This window comes from Panulirus ornatus, chromosome 10, assembly GCF_036320965.1.
Source record: "Panulirus ornatus isolate Po-2019 chromosome 10, ASM3632096v1, whole genome shotgun sequence".
Classification (NCBI taxonomy): domain Eukaryota; kingdom Metazoa; phylum Arthropoda; class Malacostraca; order Decapoda; family Palinuridae; genus Panulirus; species Panulirus ornatus.
This window is the reverse complement of record NC_092233.1, coordinates 31,998,818-32,022,668: the sequence shown is the minus strand read 5'-3', so window position 1 is coordinate 32,022,668 and position 23,851 is coordinate 31,998,818. Positions and strand designations below refer to the sequence as shown.

The window sequence follows — 23,851 nt, the reverse complement described above, 5'->3', positions numbered from 1 at the left end:
GATAAAAACTCTTCACTGCTTCTAATAGCTTACCTGCCACACCATATATTTGTGGTACCTTCCACAGAGCTTCTACATCAAGCAAAAACTTGATCCACACATCCTCTAACACTCCTAAAATCACATTGTTCTCCCCTAGTCTGATGCTCTGTGCATGCCATCACCATCTCAATCACTACTTTGTTTCCACAGCGACAAAGTATGATAAATAAAGATAAATAGTTAATGTAATAAAGTAATGTCATAAACTTAGAATATGACCTAATATAACATTGCTCTCAGTGCACCTAATTATCCAGAGTTAAATGTAGATACAATAGCACTGTAAGAAATCAGTACAAAAGCTTACAAGAGCATTTACTGTTATATGCAGAAATGTAGGCACAGTTGACAGTGGTGGGGAAGGGTGATTGTGGAGTTTTGTTGGTGTGTGGATGTGGTACAGTAATGATCATTTCAATTCTTTGAGATCAACCAAAATATCGCAGAAAAGAACCATTATATTTGCTAGATTTGGTAAATCATTCACTAAAATCAGTTCTATCATGTTTATGGTATACAGTAGGATATAGGATGGAATATACAAACACAGAAAATAACGTTAAAGAAGGGAAGAGAAATACACAATAATAACCAACCACAAAACCAGACTGTATGGGAGGATTGGTGGAGTGGGTGAGTGATGCCTACCTTGTCCCACTATCCCCATCTTTCAACTTCTTACCCTTACTCATGGAATTAGCAGTTATTTCTTGTGCAGTAATTCATCATTTACATTTACTGTACTACGTGAGATTATACTTTATTCGTGATGCAGTAGAAATGTTTCTGGAGAACTTTGAATACCACTTTTTCAGATATATACTTACTGAATTGAATATAAATGTTTACAATATTTTGCTACACAGGCTATATATCTATGGGTCTGAAATTGAGAGATGGCCATGATTAGGGCATATAATCACCCATGACATAATGACTACCATGAAAATCTTTAGTTAATGAAAAGAGTCAGTGTGTCCATAAAGTATTGTTCTGATTGTTACAATAATTACTTTGTCTTCATCTTTTTTATATAATACTCTCCTTACATCAAAGCAAAGGTTTTCCTTTTCATATATTTTATGAACCCATAAAGGATGGAATCCAAATAGTATGGAAGCATTCCCAGGATGAGGGAACATTAAAAAAATTCAAAAAAATATTCTGTTATCAGTTAATGGGAAATATCAAGAAAAGCTCAACAAATTTCTAATAAGTTTTATTAATTTGTTGCTGTACAGACATTTAAACTTGGTTGCACCATATTTGCTAAGTTTATGTTTGTTGGCTTTTGCTGACTTGTACATCTTTGTCTCCTCTCTGCTACCAGCAATGGATTTCTGATATGCAAAGGACTTTTCCCAGTGTAAACAGTTCAACATTCACCAAATCAGTAATATCATAATTAGAGCCTCAAACACTCTCACTAATCAGCCATTAATTGGTGTGGGGCATACCAAGCATGCACACCTGGGCTGTACCTTCCCTCATCGAATTATATGGGTAATGAGACACTAGGATTTTTTCCGAGGCTAACTATTGTTCCTTTTACGCTAGGTATCTCCTAATACTGATAAATTGCATCTTCCAATTTATGGGACAGTGGGAAAAGGCAATCCATACTCAGAGACATAATACCCCATCATATTATGTGGGTAACTGATACTTTTGGAATTTTTCCCTATGCTGATTACAGATCCTTGTGACATAAACTTCCTTTGCTTATTGATAAGGTGCATCTTCCAGTTTGAATTCAGTAGGAGAAAGGCAACACACGCAACAACACTCCCCGCACTGTAAAACCAAATTTTAGTAGTATGAATGCAGATCTCAGGGGTTTACTTTTGTACGCCAATCTACTGTAGTCACCTGTTTATCACATCAAATGAGTTCTAGATTTTCTAGGAAGATCAAATAACTACATTCCCTTCAATCTATAGACGACTGGTGGAGGACCGACACTCTTCCCCTTGGTCGCTGGTGATGACATTGGCGTACATGTTTGCTGCTTCTGTTACTCCAGCTGGCACCTTCCATACATTGAAATTGGCACTCCTGCTCTCACTTACTTCATGTTCATCAAAAAAGGTCAAGCTGTGAATAGCTTTCATGTAACTTCTTTGTGTAGCATTCTGTGTTACTGTATTTATGATTATGGATCAGTTGGTATTCTGAACATTATCACTCACATTATATACTTGTTTTTCATATATCAGCATATGTACAACTGAAAAGATGTGTCCATTCCTGGTAATATAACAGAACTTACTGAATCAGTAATAGTAGACTATACATATGAGAAAAGAAAACTTTCATGAATGTTGAGTTTATTCTCAGGCTGGGTTAGCAGTTCTAGGTGTTGGCAGCAACACCACCCTACTGCTACGCCTTTTATGGTACAGTGCTCGTTTTGCCCCTCGTGGTGTAATCCATTCCTCCTTGGATTCTGTTACTGCTAACTGCACTAAAGACAGTGAGGGTAATATATGGGTACATGGAGGGTCACTTCTCATGGCTCATGGTGGAGTATGTGTTCTGGGAGACTTCTCTAAGTTCAAGAAGGAATCTCAAGAAGCAGTATGCCGAGGTAAGCTCTTAGATGTTTATCATAAAAGGGGGATTTTCAAATGGAAGCATGGGGACTTCTATGATAAAAAGTTTTGTGAGGTTTGATAAATCTAACACATTTCTGGATCATATTTAGGGACTTTCTTCTACTTCAAAAGAAGTTTCTTTTTCATTAAAACCATATAGTTCACTTAATATTGTGAATATGTGATGCTTAGTCTTACTCTCTTCTGAACCACTGAGGTATTGGCACAATAATTTTTTTTGTATACATATTCACCATTTATCATGTAGGGGAGGTAGTGTCGAGAGCAGAGGACTGAGCCTTAGAGGAAAAAAATGTATTTGCAAGAAAATATTTTCATTTCCATATGATATAGATTGTTCCCTTTATTCTAAGTTGGTTTTCCAATGTAAAATAATATGCAAAATCAGTACTTTGGGTATCAATAATCACTATTGCCTCATGTCAACAACAACATAAAAAAGGTTTAAAAGAATAGTGTATCTTGATTTTCCATATGAATATTAAAGACTAATTGTCTTGAATTAGGTTAAGAAAAAGGTAAAAAAAAGAATGAGATGCTTCAAGAGGTTTAACTGATAGGAAAAGTAGTACTTGGAAACATGAGTCAAAGGTAAAATTGTTGGAAAAATAGAAAAAAGAAATAGCAAAATAACTAGATTTGGTGTATATTGCTGTGTTGGAAAATGTGTGAGTGTCCATTAAGTAACAATGCTCTGTGAGTATGACTCTAGGAAATAATAGTGAAAGATAGGACAATTCCTATACTTTTCCAAGTGAACACTTCCTTTACTGATCAAGACCTGTTGGTCTATTACATGATAAAATAAAAATGCCTTTGTTTATTTTTTTCCTTTTGTGACAGCTCTGGAGAGTGGAACAGTCCAAGTTGAGCGTGCCACATTTGTCCGCCAACATATGCCTGCACTAACATACCCACTACGTGCTGCTGCATGGGCATGCTATGACCCAGTTCGTGCCTGTAATCATGCATCCAGAGAGTCTATTGACAGCTTCTTACATGTGCCACTAGGGGACCTTAAAAAGTCTGTTACTGAGTGAGTGTTACGAAGAAAGTATGTACATTAATAGGAAGTACTTTGTCAAGAGCTTTTGTTTTTAATACTTTTTTTTTAAGATAACATAATGACTGCCGCACTCCCACAAACAGTAATATTTGTCTATAGAAAATAACATACAAATTTATTCAAAACATCAAAACAATGATATGTTCACTCTGGTCCCTTGCAAATGGCACCAGTGTACCTTGTGCTCCCTATGCTGTCCAGGTATTAGTAAACAGCAAGAGATGGTTCTTTGCAACAAGTTGCTCAGATGGGTTAATATATGTTTGCCACCTACTTCAATATGGAAGCAGTAAGCTATATACCTATCTGTATCTCTGATGCCCATTCCCTCTGGAACTTCCTTAAGGGGAAGGACATGACAAAAGAATTGCCATAACTGTTGAACTCGTGTTACTTCTTTGCCTTAAGTATCTCACCCTTAACAGGCTCATGGGAAAGGGCAACTCTGGCATAGTGTTTTTAGAGGATCATACCTAATGATCCACCACCTACCTCTACCTTATGTTTCTGCCTGATGTTCCAATCTACTATTACATAATGTTCCCAGCTGATGCTCCTATCTTTTTTTTTACTTCTATGTACTGCTCCTGTCTAACTTTCCTACCTATTACTCCTATATATTGCTCTTACCATTCTACCAAGAGGCAGGGCTAGCACAAAGCCCTCACAACAGGAAAATCTAGAGATAGGAAGAATAAGTTGTGTGAGTTAAGTGTTGTCATATGTTATGTGACAAAGAGAGACTGCATGTTTTTGGAGAGAATGCCAGCAGTCCACATGTGGTTGAGGTAGAAAGTCAGTAACTTGGATAAGAGGAGTGCAGCTTGACCACTACTGACGTGGTGTTAGCAGCAAGCAAACATGAAATTCATTCTGTTCATCAGTTTTATAATTCAGTTGGTCTCTTCTTTATATTTTCTTTATTGGCAAAGGCTTACTATACTTATGAAAAATGGATTCTGAATTCAGATGCACTGGATTTTTTTGAGCCCTTTAGTTATAAACCAAGAACAGAGTTAAGCATTTTTCCTTTCTATAATTGTGGTCATTATCCCTGAACTTGGATTACACCTTGGCAATTGAGGCCATAACTGGGAGGCATGGGGCACTTAGTGCTGTGAGTGTAAATTGTGTGTAGCTTGAGGAGTTTTGTCCTGAAAAAGGACTGGTGGTTGAGAATACATGGTTTGAAGAAAAGGGATATAAATAAGTAGATTTGGGTTTTAGGGGTTGATGATGGGTAAGCTTTATCAGATTATGTATTTATTAACTGGCAGAGGCTTTTGCATATAAATGTTTGAGACGGGCAGCTGGTGGAATGTGATCATTCTTGGTAGAGGCGAGGGTGAAAGTTTACGGAGGCTCTAGGAAAAGAGGAAATTATGTGGTTGGGAAGACAGTTAGGAAGGTGAATGAGTCTGGAAAAGAAGCTTGTGTGAGCAGATATCAGGAAAGACTGGGTGAAGAATGGCAAAAGATAGAAGTAAAGAAAACTTGAGGAGTGGTTGAGGAATGGGATGTATTTATGGAAGCAGTTGTTAACTGTTCAAGAGAATTAAGTGGCAAGTGGAAGATGGGATGGTGGCACATGAGAAAAGTTAGTGAATGGTTGGATGAAGTGAAACTGTTAATGAAAGAGAAAACGAGAAAACAGCATTGTATGGTCTTTACTTTGCAAGTAAGAATGAGTGGGAGATGCATAAGAGGAAGTGGTAGGAGGTCAAGAGTAATGTGCAGCGGCTGAATAAGAGGGCAAGTGAGGATTGAGATGAGAGTATTGGCAAACTTAAGGGAGGATAAGACGGTGCATCAGATGAATTTGTAAGGAGAACAAGAGAACAAATGAGACCATCATTGAAGGAAGCAGAGGTAGAAATAGTAACAGGCAAGGAAGAAGGGAAGAGGAGATGGAATGAGTATTTTGAACTTATGAATGTGTTAGATAATAAGATGTTTGGGTCATGGATACCTGTGAAAAGAGAGATTCATTGCAAGTGGTTTAGTGGAAAAAGAAGAGGTGGTTAAAGCCTTGCATAAGATAGTGTGGTTGGGATGGATGGAATTGCAATTGAATGTCTTAAGTAAGGATGTGACAATTTTGTTGATTGTTTAGTTTTCATTTTGAATGAATGTACGGCTGAAGTTGAAGTGCCTGAGGATTGGCAGAATGCCTGTATAGTTCCACTGTATAAAGACAAGGGAGATAAAAATGACTGTTCAAATTACATATGTACAAGTTTGTTGAATGTTCCTGGAAAAGTGTATAGGAGAGTGATGACTGAGAGAGTGTCAGAATGGGGAGGAACAGTGTAAATTCAGAGTGGTAGAGAATGTGTAAGTTTAGTGTTTGCTTTGGAGAATGTGTGAGAAATGTTTAAAGGAAGAAAGATTTCTACTTGGCATTTATGGAACTGGAGAAAACATATGATAGGACTGACAGGGATGTTTTTATGGAAGGCATTACAAATAATATGGTGCTGGAGGAATGTTACAAGCAGCATTAAGAGAAAAAGGTATGTGTGTGAGTTGGAAGGAGGGTGAGTGGTTTTACGTGAAAGTGGGTCTGTGGCAGGGGTGTGTGATATTAACACGGCTGTTTAATCTGTATATGGATGGGATAGTTAGGAAGTTGAATGCTAGAGTCATAGAGAGAGGGGTAGGCCTGCAGTCTGTTAGGGTGAAGGGGTCAAGGAGGTAAGTCAGTTACCATTTGCTGATGATGAGTCTGGTGGCAGCTTTGTGTGAGAAGCTACAGAAACTGATTTTTGGGTTTGGGGAGTGTGAAAGGAGACAGATGAAAGTTAATGTCAGTAAAAGCAAAGTTTTGCAAGGGAGAGAGACAGGCCAATTGGAGTGTGAGTTTGAATGTAGAGAACCAGGAAAAAGTAGTGTTTTGGATATCTGGGAGTGGATATGGAAGTGGATGGAACCATGGGAGCTGAAGTGAGCCACAGGGTAAGTGAGGGGCCTAAGGTCCTGGGTGTGTTGAGGAATAGATGAAAGAGTGCTCACTACTCTTGGGAACAAACATTGCCAGTTGTATGAGACATGGTGCAAGTTGTTCAAGGCATGGTGACATTGTTCCAGTTACAGTGACAATTGTCCTAGGAATGGTGCTGATTGATTTAAGATAAGATGCTGGTTGTCTTAGGTACAGTGTCAGTTGTATTAGATATGGTGCTGGTTGTTCTAGGTATGGTGTTAGTTGCCCTAAAAATGGTACCAATTGCTGTAAGTATGGTGCTGGTTCTAGGCACTGTGCCAGCTGTTCTAGGCACATAAGAGGCTGTTCTAAGTAATGATGTAGCTGTTCAAAGTACAAAACCAGCTGTGCTGAGCATGGAACTGGTTGCCTTTACCCAACAACCCCACCTATGGTCCAGCTTCAGGCACTGTAGCTTTTCCACAGATTCAAAGACAAAAATTTTCACTAACAGTATCATTTAGATTGCAGGTTGCTCCTTATTGATACTTGATCATTGATGGAATGTGGACAAACATGCTTTTTTCAAGTATGTACTGGATCTGGGATTTTCATGTGGTAATCCTTGGTGTGCCTCAGTTTGTGGATGTAGGACCAAGTACTGCCTCAGTAGTAATAACTGACAGTAGATGCCTAATCATAAGGTATGATATCACTGTGTAGTGGCTTCCTCAGAGGTGCTGATAAATACCTTGAGCAAGTTATAATTTCTTAAACTTACAGCTTCCTCAGAGGTGCTGATATCTACCTTGAGCAAGTTCTATTTTCTTAAATTTGCATCAAACCTGAGCATGAAATACCCTGCTATTCACTTGAATTTGATATAGTTTGAAGCTTTCATTGTATGACAATATCATTCAAGACTTCACAAGTACTCCTTCATGAAAGGATAATGTACATCCTGCAACCCCTCAAAATGAGTAGAAGCATAAATAGATGAATACTAAGGTACAGATATGTAGGAAAAATAAGGGCGGAAAGTCCGATGAGTAGGGCATACTTAGTTAATCCTCACCTAAACAAGAGTTATTTCAGCTTGTCTGAAGGAATGATCTGGCCAGACCCCTTTAAAAATGGTAGAAAGCATTTGTAAAAGATTGTTGTAAGGATATCAATAATTCTTTTTTTTCTTTTTTTTTCTTTTTGTCGCTGTCTCCCGCGTTTGCGAGGTAGCGCAAGGAAACAGACGAAAGAAATGGCCCAACCCACCCCCATACACATGTATATACATACGTCCACACACGCAAATATACATACCTACACAGCTTTCCATGGTTTACCCCAGATGCTTCACATGCCCCGATTCAATCCACTGACAGCACGTCAACCCCGGTATACCACATCGCTCCAATTCACTCTATTCCTTGCCCTCCTTTCACCCTCCTGCATGTTCAGGCCCCGATCACACAAAATCTTTTTCACTCCATCTTTCCACCTCCAATTTGGTCTCCCTCTTCTCCTCGTTCCCTCCACCTCCGACACATATATCCTCTTGGTCAATCTTTCCTCACTCATTCTCTCCATGTGCCCAAACCATTTCAAAACACCCTCTTCTGCTCTCTCAACCACGCTCTTTTTATTTCCACACATCTCTCTTACCCTTACGTTACTTACTCGATCAAACCACCTCACACCACACATTGTCCTCAAACATCTCATTTCCAGCACATCCATCCTCCTGCGCACAACTCTATCCATAGCCCACGCCTCGCAACCATACAACATTGTTGGAACCACTATTCCTTCAAACATACCCATTTTTGCTTTCCGAGATAATGTTCTTGACTTCCACACATTCTTCAAGGCTCCCAGAATTTTCGCCCCCTCCCCCACCCTGTGATCCACTTCCGTTTCCATGGTTCCATCCGCTGCCAGATCCACTCCCAGATATCTAAAACACTTCACTTCCTCCAGTTTTTCTCCATTCAAACTCACCTCCCAATTGACTTGACCCTCAACCCTACTGTACCTAATAACCTTGCTCTTATTCACATTTACTCTTAACTTTCTTCTTTCACACGCTTTACCAAACTCAGTCACCAGCTTCTGCAGTTTCTCACATGAATAATTCATAAACTTACTAAAAAAGATTTATAACACATTAAGCATTACAAGAAAACAAAATTTAACCCGAGACATAACTTACAGTAAATACTCTTTGAAATTATGTCATAATTTTGAATGCATTCCTGATATTGGCACCATCCTTCCATGTGGTCTATCTTTATCTGTGACACCCCTTTACTCCAGGAATTCCCATCAAAGGGATGGTCATAGAGAAAAAGTCTCCACTTATCCCTGTCCTTACATGCCTCCCTCGCATACACCATTCCACACATTCTTCCCTCATTTCTCTCCTTCCAGCACTCTTCCACTGTATGTCTCAAATGACATAGGTGGTCATCCTCTCACTTTAACCCCTTTAATCATACTATTACACTCTCTCTTTCAAAATTCCCCATCATGCATTCTTTACACATGCCCAAACCACTTTACCATGCATTCTCTTTGTATTCCATGCCATATCAAATCTCTCTTACACCCCTTCACTACTTTCTTTGTTCCATTTAGTCATACCAGATGCTCCTCTCAAATGATTCATTTCCACAGCCTGGATTTTTTACCTCTGTGACTCATCCCATGTCCATGTTTTGGCTGCATAAGTCAGGGTGGAGAGGATTAAGCTGTCCCTTAACCCTCTCTTCACTTCCATGCTTACACCTCTGCCTTTCATTCTTCTGTTTACTTATATTCTGTCACCTCTTCCAGCCTTTCTCCCCCATATATATAACATGGTTTAGTACAATTTCTTTCACTGTATAGGGCTTTGCAGAATCTATATTTTCACTATGTTTCCTTTATGCTTATTTATTTATTATACTTTGTTGCTGTCTCCCACATCAGTGAGGTAGCCCCAACCCACCCACATGCACATGTATGTACATACATGTCCACACACACACATATACATACCTATACATTTCAACGTATACATATATGTATTTATATATTGGGAATGTCTTGGGAGTAAAGTCAGGGGTTAGTGAGAGGACAAGAGCAAAGGAAGGAGTAGCAGTACTCCTGAAACAGGAGTTGTGGGAGTATGTGATAGAATGTAAGAAAGTAAATTCTCGATTAATATGGGTAAAACTGAAAGTTGATGGAGAGAGATGGGTGATTATTGGTGCATATGCACCTGGGCATGAGAAGAAAGATCATGAGAGGCAAGTGTTTTGGGAGCAGCTGAATGAGTGTGTTAGTGGTTTTGATGCACAAGACCGGGTTATAGTGATGAGTGATTTGAATGCAAAGGTGAGTAATGTGGCAGTTGAGGGAATAATTGGTATACATGGTGTGTTCAGTGTTGTAAATGGAAGTGGTGAAGAGCTTGTAGATTTATGTGCTGAAACAGGACTGGTGATTGGGAATACCTGGTTTAAAAAGCGAGATATACATAAGTATACGTATGTAAGTAGGAGAGATGGCCAGAGAGCGTTATTGGATTACGTGTTAATTGACAGGCGCGCGAAAGAGAGACTTTTGGATGTTAATGTGCTGAGAGGTGCAACTGGAGGGATGTCTGATCATTATCTTGTGGAGGCTACGGTGAAGATTTGTATGGGTTTTCAGAAAAGAAGAGTGAATGTTGGGGTGAAGAGGGTGGTGAGAGTAAGTGAGCTTGGGAAGGAGACTTGTGTGAGGAAGTACCAGGAGAGACTGAGTACAGAATGGAAAAAGGTGAGAACAATGGAGTAAGGGGAATGGGGGAGGAATGGGATGTATTTAGGGAATCAGTGATGGATTGCGCAAAAGATGCTTGTGGCATGAGAAGCGTGGGAGGTGGGTTGATTAGAAAGGGTAGTGAGTGGTGGGATGAAGAAGTAAGATTATTAGTGAAAAAGAGAGAGGCATTTGGACAGATTTTTGCAGGGAAAAAATGCAATTGAGTGGGAGATGTATAAAAGAAAGAGACAGGAAGTCGAGAGAAAGGTGCAAGAGGTGAAAAAGAGGGCAAATGAGAGTTGGGGTGAGAGAGTATTATTAAATTTTAGGGAGGGATAAAAAGATGTTTTGGAATGAGGTAAATAAAGTGAGTAAGACAAGGGAGCAAATGGGAACCTCAGTGAAGGGCGCTTATGGGGAGGTGATAACAAGTAGTGGTGATGTGAGAAGGAGATGGAGTGAGTATTTTGAAGGTTTGTTGAATGTGTTTGATGATAGAGTGGCAGATATAGGGTGTTTTGGTCGAGGTGGTGTGCAAAGTGAGAGGGTTAGGGAAAATGATTTGGTAAACAGAGAAGAGGTAGTAAAAGCTTTGCGGAAGATGAAAGCTGGCAAGGCAGCAGGTTTGGATGGTATTGCAGTGGAATCTATTAAAAAAGGGGTTTGACTGTATTATTGACTGGTTGGCAAGGTTTTTTAATGTATGTATGACTCATGGTGAGGTGCCTGAGGATTGGCGGAATGCGTGCATAGTGCCATTGTACAAAGGCAAAGGGGATAAGAGTGAGTGCTCAAATTACAGAGGTATAAGTTTGTTGAGTATTCCTGGGAAATTATATGGGAGGGTATTGATTGAGAGGGTGAAGGCATGTACAGAGCATCAGATTGGGGAAGAGCAGTGTGGTTTCAGAAGTGGTAGAGGATGTGTCGATCAGGTGTTTGCTTTGAAGAATGTATGTGAGAAATACTTAGAAAAGCAAATGGATTTGTATGTAGCATTTATGGATCTGGAGAAGGCAAATGATAGAGTTGATAGAGATGCTCTGTGGAAGGTATTAAGAATATATGGTGTGGGAGGAAAGTTGTTAGAAGCAGTGAAAAGTTTTTATCGAGGATGTAAGGCATGTGTACGTGTAGGAAGAGAGGAAAGTGATTGGTTCTCAGTGAATGTAGGTTTGCGGCAGGGGTGTGTGATGTCTCCATGGTTGTTCAATTTGTTTATGGATGGGGTTGTTAGGGAGGTGAATGCAAGAGTTTTGGAAAGAGGGGCAAGTATGAAGTCTGTTGTGGATGAGAGAGCTTGGGAAGTGAGTCAGTTGTTGTTCGCTGATGATACAGCGCTGGTGGCTGATTCATGTAAGAAACTGCAGAAGCTGGTAACTGAGTTTGGTAAAGTGTGTGAAAGAGTTAAGAGTAAATGTGAATAAGAGCAAGGTTATTAGGTACAGTCGGGTTGAGGGTCAAGTCAATTGGGAGGTAAGTTTGAATGGAGAAAGACCGGAGGAAGTAAAGTGTTTTAGATATCTGGGAGTGGATCCGGCAGCGGATGGAACCATGGAAGTGGAAGGGAATCATAGGGTGGGGGAGGTGGCGAAAATCCTGGGAGCCTTGAAGAATGTGTGGAAGTCGAGAACATTATCTCGGAAAGCAAAAATGGGTATGTTTGAAGGAATAGTGGTTCCAACAATGTTGTATGGTTGCGAGGCGTGGGCTATGGATAGAGTTGTGCGCAGGAGGGTGGATGTGCTGGAAATGAGATGTTTGAGGACAATGTTTGGTGTGAGGTGGTTTGATCGAGTAAGTAATGTAAGGGTAAGAGAGATGTGTGGAAATAAAAAGAGCGTGGTTGAGAGAGCAGAAGAGGGTGTTTTGAAATGGTTTGGGCACCTGGAGAGAATGAGTGAGGAAAGATTGACCAAGAGGATGTATGTGTCAGAGGTGGAGGGAACGAGGAGAAGTGGGAGACCAAATTGGAGGTGGAAAGATGGAGTGAAAAAGATTTTGAGTGATCGGGGCCTGAACATGCAGGAGGGTGAAAGGCGGGCAAGGAATAGAGTGAATTGGATCGATGTGGTATACCGGGGTTGACGTGCTATCAGTGGATTGAATCAGGGCATGTGAAGCGTCTGGGGTAAACCATGGAAAGTTGTGTGGGGCCTGGATGTGGAGAGGGAGCTGTGGTTTCGGGCATTATTGCATAACAGCTAGAGACTGAGTGTGAACGAATGGGGCCTTTGTTGTCTTTTCCTAGCGCTACCTCGCACACATGAGGGGGGAGGGGGATGGCATTCCATGTGTGGCGAGGTGGCGTTGGGAATGAATAAAGGCAGACAGTGTGAATTGTGTGCATGGGTATATATGTATGTGTCTGTGTGTGTATATATATGTGTACATTGAGATGTGTAGGTATGTATATTTGCGTGTGTGGACGTATGTATATACATGTGTATGGGGGGGGGTTGGGCCATTTCTTTCGTCTGTTTCCTTGCGCTACCTCGCAAACGTGGGAGACAGCGACAAAGTATGATAAAAAAATAATAATAATAATATATATATCCCTAGGGATAGGGGATTAAGAATACTTCCCACGTATTCCCTGCGTGTCGTAGAAGGCGACTAAAAGGGGAGGGAGTGAGGGGCTGGAAATCCTCCCCTCTCGTTTTTTTGTTTTTTTTTATTTTCCAAAAGAAGGAACACAGGGGGCCAGGTGAGGATATTCCAAAAAAGGCCCAGTCCTCTGTTCTTAACGCTACCTCGCTGACACGGGAAATGGCGAACAGTTTAAAAAAAAAAAATATATATATATATATATATTCTTTCTTTTTCTTTTAAACTATTCGCCATTTCCCGTGCTAGCGAGGTAGCGTTAAGAAGAGAGGACTGGGCCTTTTTTGGAATATCCTCACCTGGCCACACTCTGTTCGTTCTTTTGGAAAATTAAAAAAAAAAAAACCGAGAGAGGAGGATTTCCAGCCCCCACTCCCTCCCCTTTTAGTCGCCTTCTACGACATGCAGGGAATACGTGGGAAGTATTCTTAATCCCTTATCCCCAGGGATATATATATATATATATATATATATATATATATATATATATATATATATATATATATATATATATATATATATATATATATATATTATTTTTTTTTTTATTATACTTTGTCGCTGTCTCCCGCGTTTGCGAGGTAGCGCAAGGAAACAGACGAAAGAAATGGCCCAACCCCCCCCCATACACATGTATATACATACGTCCACACACGCAAATATACATACCTACACAGCTTTCCATGGTTTACCCCAGACGCTTCACATGCCTTGATTCAATCCACTGACAGCACGTCAACCCCGGTATACCACATCGCTCCAATTCACTCTATTCCTTGCCCTCCTTTCACCCTCCTGCATGTTCAGGCCCCGATCACACAAAATCTTTTTCACTCCATCTTTCCACCTCCAATTTGGTCTCCCTCTTCTCCTTGTTCCCTCCACCTCCAACACATATATCCTCTTGGTCAATCTTTCCTCACTCATCCTCTCCATGTGCCCAAACCACTTCAAAACACCCTCTTCTGCTCTCTCAACCACGCTCTTTTTATTTCCACACATCTCTCTTACCCTTACGTTACTCACTCGATCAAACCACCTCACACCACACATTGTCCTCAAACATCTCATTTCCAGCACATCCATCCTCCTGCGCACAACTCTATCCATAGCCCACGCCTCGCAACCATACAGCATTGTTGGAACCACTATTCCTTCAAACATACCCAAAGGTATTAAGAATATATGGTGTGGGAGGAAAGTTGTTAGAAGCAGTGAAAAGTTTTTATCGAGGATGTAAGGCATGTGTACGTGTAGGAAGAGAGGAAAGTGATTGGTTCTCAGTGAATGTAGGTTTGCGGCAGGGGTGTGTGATGTCTCCATGGTTGTTTAATTTGTTTATGGATGGGGTTGTTAGGGAGGTAAATGCAAGAGTTTTGGAAAGAGGGGCAAGTATGAAGTCTGTTGTGGATGAGAGAGCTTGGGAAGTGAGTCAGTTGTTGTTCGCTGATGATACAGCGCTGGTGGCTGATTCATGTGAGAAACTGCAGAAGCTGGTGACTGAGTTTGGTAAAGTGTGTGGAAGAAGAAAGTTAAGAGTAAATATGAATAAGAGCAAGGTTATTAGGTACAGTAGGGTTGAGGGTCAAGTCAATTGGGAGGTGAGTTTGAATGGAGAAAAACTGGAGGAAGTGAAGTGTTTTAGATATCTGGGAGTGGATCTGGCAGCGGATGGAACCATGGAAGCGGAAGTGGATCATAGGGTGGGGGAGGGGGCGAAAATTCTGGGGGCCTTGAAGAATGTGTGGAAGTCGAGAACATTATCTCGGAAAGCAAAATATATATATATATATATATATATATATATATATATATACACACACACGTACATAATTCATACTTGCTGTCTTTATTAATTCCTGTCACCACCTTGCCACACATGAAATGACAACGCCCTCTCCCCACACGTCTGCGGGTTAGCGCTAGTAAAAGACAACAAAGGCCACATTCGTACTCACTCAGTCTCTAGCTGTCATTTATAATGCACCGAAACCATGGCTCCCTTTCCACATTCAGGCCCCACAAAACTTTCCTGATTTACCCCAGACGCTTCACATGCCCTGGTTCAATCCATTGACAGCACATTGACCCCGGCATACCACATCATTCCAATTCACTCTATTCCTTACACGCCTTTCACCCTCCTGCATGTTCAGTCCCCAATCGCTCAAAATCTTTTTCATTCCACCCTTCCACCTCCAATTTGATCTACTTCTCCTCGTTCCTTCCACCTCTGACACATATATCCTCTTTGTCAATCTTCCCTTACTCATTCTCTCCATGTGACCAAACCATTTCAAAACACCCTCTTCTGCTTGAGACCACGCTCTTTTTATTACCACACATCTCTCTTACCCTTTCGTTACTTACTCGATCAAACCACCTCACACCACATATTGTCCTCAAACATCTCATTTCCAACACATTCACCCTCCTCCACTCAGCCTTATCTATAGCCCATGCCTCACACCCATATAACATTGTTGGAACCACTATTCCTTCAAACATACCCATTTTTGCTTTCCGAGATAATGTTCTCTCCTTCCACACATTTTTCAACGCTCCCAGAACTTTTGCCCCCTCCCCCACCATGTGATTCACTTCCGCTTCCATGGTTCCATCTGCTGCCAAATCTGCTCCCAGATATCTAAAACACTTCACTTCCTCCAGTTTTTCCCCATTCAAACTTACCTCCCAATTGACTTGTCCCTAAACCCTTCTGTACCTAATAACCTTGCTCCTGTTCACGTCTACTCTCAGCTTTCTTCTTTCACACACTTTACCAAACTCAGTCACCAACTTCTGCAATTTCTCACCTGAATCAGCCACCATTGCTGTATCATCAGCGAACAACTGACTCACTTCCCAAGCCCTCTCATCCACAACAGACTGCATATTTGCCCCTCTCTCCAACAGTCTTGCATTCACCTTCCTAACAACCCCATCCATAAACAAATTAAACACCCATGGAGACATCACGCACCCCTGTTGCAAACCGACATTCACTGAGAACCAATCATTTTCCTCTCTTCCTACACGTACACATGCCTTACATCCTCGATAAAAACTTTCCACTGCCTCCAGCAACTTGCCTCCCACACCATATACTCTTAATACCTTCCACAGAGCATCTTTATCAACTCTTATCATATACCTTCTCCAGATCCATAAATGCTACATACAAATCCATTTGTTTTTTCTAAGTATTTCTCACATACATTCTTCAAAGCAAACACCTGATCTACACATCCTCTACCACTTCTGAAATCACACTGCTCTTCCCCGATCTGATGCCCTGTACATGCCTTCACTCTCTCAATTAATGCTCTCCCATATAATTTCCCAGGAATACTCAACAAACTTATACCTCTGTAATTTAAGCACTCACTTTTATCCCATTTGCCTTTGTACGATGGCACTATGCATGCATTCTGCCATTCCTCAGGCACTTCACCATGAGCCATACATACATTGTATATCCTCACCAACCAGTCAACAACATAGTCACTCCTTTTTTTGGTAAATTCCACTGCAGTACCATCCAAACCCGCCGCCTTGCCGGCTTTCATCTTTCGCAAAGCTTTTACTACCTCTTCTCTCTTTACCAAATCATTCTCCTTGATCCTCTCACTTCGCATACCACCTTGACCAAAAACCCTATATCTGCCACTCCTGTCATCTAACACATTCAAACAAACCTTCCAAATACTCAATCCATCTCCTCACATCACCAATACTTGTTATTACTTCCCCATTAGCCCCCTTCACTGATGTTCCCATTTGTTCTCTTGTCTTACACACTTTATTTACCTCCTTCCAAAACGTCTTTTTATTCTCCCTAAAATTTAATGATACTCTCTCATTCCAACTCTCATTTGCCCTCTTTTTCACCTCTTGCACCTTTCTCTTGACCTCTTGCCACTTTCTTTTATACATCTCTCAGTCATTTGCACTATTTCCTTGCAAAAATTGTCCAAACACCTCTCTCTTCTATCTCACTAATAATCTTACTTCTTCATCCCACCACTGACTACCCTTTCTAATCTGCCCACTTCCCATGCTTCTCATGTCACAAGCGTCTTTTGCGCAAGCCATCACTTCTTCCCTAAGTATATCCCATTCCTCCCCCACTTCCCTTATGTCCTTTGCTCTCACCATTATCCATTCTGCTTTCAGTCTCTCCTGGTACTTCCTCACACAAGTCTCCTTGCCATGCTCACTTACTCCAACCACTCTCATCATCCCAACATTTTCTCTTCTTTTCTGAAAACCTCTACAAATTTTCACCTTCACCTCCACAAGATAATGATCAGACATCCCTCCAGTTGCTCCTCTCAGCACATTAAAATCCAGAAGTCTTTCTTTCACACGCCTGTCAGTTAACACGTAATCCAATAACAATCTCTGTCCATCTATCCTACTTACATACGTATACTAATGTATGTCTCGCTTTTTAAACCAGGTATTCCCAATCAACAGTCCTTTTTCAGCACAGGAATCTACAAGCTCTTCCCCATTTCCATTTACAACACTGAACACCCCATGTACACGAATTATTCCCTCACCTGCCATATTACTCACCTTTGCATTCAAATCACCCATCACTATAACCTGGTCTCGTGCATCAAAACTGCTAACACACTCACTTAGCTGCTCCCAAAACACTTGCCTCTCATGGTCTTTCTTCTCATGCCCAGGTGCATAAGCACCAATAATCACCCATCCCTCTCCATCCACTTTCAGTTTTACCCATATCAATCTAGAGTTTACTTTCTTACACTCTATCACATACTCCCACAACTCCTGTGTCAGGAGTACTGCTACTCCTTCCTTTGCTCTTTTCCTCTTACCAACCCCTGACTTTACTCCCAAAACATTCCCAAACCACTCATCCCCTTTACCCTTGAGCTTCGTTTCACTCAGAACCAAAACATTCTGGTTCCTCTCCTCAAACACACTACCTATCTCTCCTTTTTTCTCATCTTGGTTACATCCACTCACATTTAGACACCCCAATCTGAGCCTTTGAGGGGGATGAGCACTCCCCGCATGACTCATTCTTGTGTTTCCCCTTTTAGAAATTTAAAATACATGGATAGGAGGGTTTCTATTCCCATGCTCCCGTCCCCTTTAGTTGCCTTCTACGACATGCGGGAAATGCGTGGGAAGTATTCTTTCTCCCCTATCCCCCTATTCCCTTTTAACACTATTATTTTACTTTAACTCAAATTTACCAACAATCACCCATGCTTACAAACATTATAAAACACATTTACAACTTTCTGCAACTTCTCTTCACTCTCAGGGAACAGCACAGTATCATTCTCAAACAGGCTTGCCATTAGCCACCATACTTCACTACCACACTCCGTCTCTACATCCCTTTTTCATAGTTTTGCTTTCATCTTTCTTGTCACTCCATCTATATATATGTTTAAATGCTACATTGACATCATACAGCCCTTTCTCACACCCATAAGTATACCAAAACTTTCACTTATCTCTCTATCCACTCTTACACATGCATTTGTACCTCTATAGAAGGTTTACACACCATCCAGCAGTTTTCCCCCTACTCTATATATCCTTAACATATCCCATAAAGCATTCCACTCAACTTTGTCATACGCTTTTTCCAAATCCCTAAAAGTTGCATACAGCTTCTTACCTTTTGCCTGATACTTTTCTTCTGTCATTTTCACCCCAAAAATATGATCTACACATCTCCTACCTTTTCTAAAACTACCCCCTTCCTCTTCAGTTATTTTGCATTCAGTTACTTCCATCCCGCTATCAGTCACCACTAATGGTACACCTTTCCTGGTATACTCAACAGACTTATTCCCCTATAATTGCCACATATGTCCTTAGCACTTTTCCTTTGAATAAAAGAACAATAAAAGCTTTCACCCAATCCTCAGGCACATCCCTTTGCTTCCATGCTAAATTACATATCCATTGCATTCTCTGACATATTTTCTCCCCCATTCTTCAACATTTTAGCTGTAATCCCATCCACTCCTGGTGCCTTTCCTACCTATGACCTCATTCTCACCCTTTTTACTTCCATTCTTGCTGTAAACACCCTGCACTTATGTCCCTTTCTTTCCATCCTTCATATCCATGCATGTAATAACTTTTCCTGCATTAATCATTTCTTAAAAAAAAAAAATCCAGCCTCCTTTTAGTTCCTCCTTTTGATTCAACAAATTCTGTTCCTTACTTCTCACATTAAAATTTCCCTCTTACATCCACCTTTTTTCTTTCTCACCTCCTTAAAGTACAATTTCTTATTATTCTCAAACATTTCACATATCGTTCTTACAATCTTCACCTAGTCTGTTTTTGCTTTCTTCTATCAGCCTCTGAACATCCTCCTTTACTGAACTTCCACTGGTAATTTCCTTTCAAGCAGTCTGCCATATGCCTCATTCACACATGACTGCATCCCTTTGCAGTCTTTCTGATTCTTCTTTTCCCTTGTCAACACTTTTACTTCTCAATTCTTCCTTATGCTGTACCTCCACTTCTCCCTGATTCTCACCACCACAAGAATTGAATAATGGTCAGAATCTCCAAAGAATCCCCTCACAACTCTAGCATCCAACAGATCCTTTCACCTACTGCAACATAATCAATCAAATCCTTTAGTTCTTCTCTTCTCTCATTTTACATCCATGCATATCTGTGAATCTCCTGTGCTGAAAAAATGTGTCTTCGAAGAATAAACCTCTCTCAGTCAATATTTCCACAAGATAATTTCCATTCTCACTTACTCCAAGCACTTCCTTTTCACCAACTATCTTGCCAGTTTCATCAAATCCACCTTCACTTGTCTATCTATCTCATTGCACCACCTTACCCCTATTTCACTCCATTGTATCTTTTCCCTGCATATTGTATCTCCATGTGCTAAACACTTCAAATAAATCTTCGTCATTTTCACAAAACATTCCATCTCTCCAAGCACTTTCTTTCCACAACTATCTTTCCTTCATTACTTCACTTACTCATCAACCACCTCTACTACCCCATTTTCTCATAAATTCCGATCTCATTTCATCTACACATCCCATCCTCTGCCGACCTTCCACATCATTCATCTTCATTGCACTCTTCTCCACCTTGCAGTTACCCATCTACTTGTCTGAACACTCATTATCCTCTCATACAAGTCCCATTTATTCATCCAGATAATTTCATCGACTTCACCATACACTCTCCTGATATGTTTCCCACTAGCCAAACATCACTTATATCCTAATCCGCTCCTTTTCACAGTCTAATCACTACCAATATTCTCTTTATTTTTTAGCCAAATGAGTCATCAATTTGTTATTCGTACTCTTGCTCTTCATTTTTAATTTTTAAAGTAAATTTATTTTTTTTTAATATACTAGGATATTTTATTGTAGTCCAAAATGCAAAATTGTCTTTACTTCAAGAAAAAATTGTTCCTTCAAGTGTGCATGAGAAACCTGCATGGATATCTAGTAATAAGACATGCTCTTGATGGCATAACACACAAGGTAGTGTTTTTTCAGTGTTTTGCTGTGTTATTACTTTCCCTTTTGAAATAAAAATATTGTCCTTATCCTATATTTTTTGTCAACTACTTTTTCATATTGTAGTGCTGAAAAGTGCTAAATGGTGTGATATAAAAAAAAAGAAAAGAAATATACATGTTCAGGTCACTTGAGTTGAAAAAAACATGGTAAAAGAGGATACATAGGTTCTTGAGGCATAAGGAACTTGGTTAGTGTTCACAAGGTCGAAGGTTTGGTGACCACATTTCATGTCTCTTTCTAAACCATATTTTTGGTAATATAGAATTTCTTTTTACTATTTCAGCATGCCAGAAGGTCAGGAGTGATCTATGTGCAGTAGGAAGTTTTGCACTCAGTTTTCCAATAATCTTGCAATGCCTTTGATTTGCAGATTTTAACAGACAGATCCAGAGGAAAAACTGGCTGCAGACACTGACAAAATAACTGTTCTAACAGCAGGGTAGATGTCTTTCAGAACATTGTCAACTCCAGCTTGCTGAGTGCATCAGGGGAGGTGAATAATTGACATCAGGAAGCAGCACTGTGAGTGCACTGAGGGGCTAAACTCCTTAAAGATTTATCTTTGATGGCAGTGATTACAGAAATTGGTTTCAGGCCTTGAATGATGTCAAGGACAGTGAGCACAAAGTAAGGGTTATCAGTGACTTTATGATCTGAGGACAACTGTAAGAATTCTGCACCAGGAACCCTTCATGCTGTAAATGTTTTTATTTTCTAGGTGCACAGGTAGATGATGCTGCCAATGCTGCAGAGGAGGTTTGTGGTGGCACTAATAATAATATGCTTGATAATTGTCACGTAGGTACTAAAGTCTGGGAGCGGGGGGCTGGAAATCCTCCCCTCTCGTTTTTTTTTAATTTTCCAAAAGAAGGAACAGAGAATTGGGCCAGGTGAGGGTATTCCCTCAAAGGCCCACTCCTCTGTTCTTAACGCTACCTCGCTAATGCGGGAAATGGCGAATAGTTTGAAAGAAAAAGAAAGGTACTAAAGACATACTGAAAGAGAGATTGAAGGGTTGGTTGGAGAGATATCACTGGCTTATTTGATGTTTCCAAGGTAAAGCTGATAATATTATGATTTCAGGAGTTCTTCCCTGGATTGGTACCAGAAATGTCTTCAATAGTAATGCATTGTCTAAATGATAGATTAATGGCATCTTTGTTTTCTGGAGGAAGTTGAGTTTGTAGAGTTGTGGCAGAACTTTTACATGTAATCTGATTTGTTTATGAAGGACAGACCACATGTGAATGAAGTGGTTGCTGTACATTATAGTAGGCTCCTTAGTGAATCTATACATGCATTTCAGTAAAAAAAGAAAAAAAGCCTGTGGAGCAGACACATCCCATTCCATAGGTACCCTTCTAAAATGGTCTTAATCTCACTTAAAATATATTTGAAGTTAATGCCTAGTGTGTACATGACAAAAGTTTAGAGACAATAGCATTAGAAGGGAATAATGATATGATTGCTGTTTCTGAATCTTGGTTAGATATCAGATATAGAGATTTCCTTAAATACTCAAATCTAGGGTACACTATCTTCAATAGAGATAAGGGGAAATAAAAAGAGGTGGTGGTGTCTTGCTTTTTCTTTAAGCTCATTTTCAAACTGTAGTGAAAAATGCAGCCACAGAGAATTTTTACTTCATTTTTGTAGAAATAAAGATAATTTTCATTAGAAAATAAAAGTAGGAGTAGTTCATAGGCCACCTGCACAGACACCAGAGATAGGCAAAAGATTTTGTGATCGTTTTGCAGAAATTTGTGATGAACATGATTCTATCACAGTTCGAAATTTTAACATACTGGTATCTAAGTGGGGGGACTCCCTTTCCAGTAGCTCTGGGCATGGATTCTACTTAAATTTGTTTGATAGTGCCCTAATCCAATTAGTTGACAAACCTAATCATGATGAGACTATATTAGATTTAGTTCTAGCAACAAATGAGAATACTGTTATCAATGTTGAAGTTGGAGAAAAATTTGATACGTATGATCACCAACAGATTACTTTTGATGTCACTTTCAACACTGCATGTAATGTTGATTAATGTGACAATTATGAAAAAATGCCCCATTTTAAGCTGACAAACTTATGATTTTGCATTGCTCTTGACAAGTGATAATGGGATGATATGGTTAATAGAAAAAGGTGAGAGCAAAGAATGTAAAGGGAGTGGGGGAGGAATGGGATGTATTTAGGGAAGCAGTGATGGCTTACGCAAAAGATGTTTGTGGCATGAGAAACGTGGGAGGTGGGCAGATTAGAAAGGGTAGTGAGTGGTGGGATGAAGTAAGATTATTAGTGAAAGAGAAGAAAAAGGCATTTGGATGATTTTTTGCAGGGAAATAGTGCAAATGACTGAGAGATGTATAAAAGAAAGAGGCAGGAGGTCAAGAGAAAGGTGCAAGAGGTGAAAAAGAGGGCAAATGAGAGATGGGGTGAGAGAGTATCGTTAAACTTTAGGGAAAATAAAAAGATTATCCCTGGGGATAGGGGATTAAGAATACTTCCCACGCATTCCTCACGTGTCGTAGAAGGCGACTAAAGGGGACGGGAGTGGGGGGCCAGAAACCCTCCCCTCCTTGTATTTTAACTTTCTAAAAGGGGAAACAGAAGAAGGAGTCACGCGAGGAGTGCTCATCCTCCTCGAAGGCTCAGATTGGTGTGTCTAAATGTGTGTGGATGTAACCAAGATGAGAAAAAAGGAGAGATAGGTAGTATCTTTGAGGAAAGGAACCTGGATGTTTTGGCTCTGAGTGAAACGAAGCTAAAGGGTAAAGGGGAAGAGTGGCTTGGGAATGTCTTGAGTAAAGTCAGGGGTTAGTGACAGGACAAGAGCAAGGGAAGGAGTAGCACTACTCCTGAATCAGGAGTTGTGGGAGTATGTGATAGAGTGTAAGAAAGTAAATTCTAGATTGATATGGGTAAAACTGAAAGTTGATGGAGAGAGATGGGTGATTATTGGTGCATATGCACCTGGGCATGAGAAGAAAGATCATGAGAGGCAAGTGTTTTGGGAGCAGCTGAATGAGTGTGTTAGTGGTTTTGATGCACAAGACCGGGTTATAGTGATGGTGATTTGAATGCAAAGGTGAATAATGTGGCAGTTGAGGGAATAATTGGTATACATGGAGTGTTCAGTGCTGTAAATGGAAATGGTGAAGAGCTTGTAGATTTATGTGCTGAAAAAGGACTGGTGATTGGGAATACCTGGTTTAAAAAGCGAGATATACATAAGTATACG

The 23,851-nt window shown here is 40.3% G+C and overlaps 1 protein-coding gene across 1 annotated transcript in view; it reads left to right on the top strand.

Annotated features, from left to right (window-relative positions):
- The window catches only part of LOC139750880 (minichromosome maintenance domain-containing protein 2-like), a 140,015-nt gene that overhangs the window by 71,768 nt on the left and 44,396 nt on the right, over positions 1 to 23,851 (top strand). Inside the window, exons 7-9 of the mRNA XM_071665745.1 lie at positions 1,983 to 2,130; positions 2,380 to 2,629; positions 3,501 to 3,693. Of these exons, the coding sequence (XP_071521846.1) occupies positions 1,983 to 2,130; positions 2,380 to 2,629; positions 3,501 to 3,693 (591 nt within the window). The remainder of the gene's footprint in view (positions 1 to 1,982; positions 2,131 to 2,379; positions 2,630 to 3,500; positions 3,694 to 23,851) is intronic.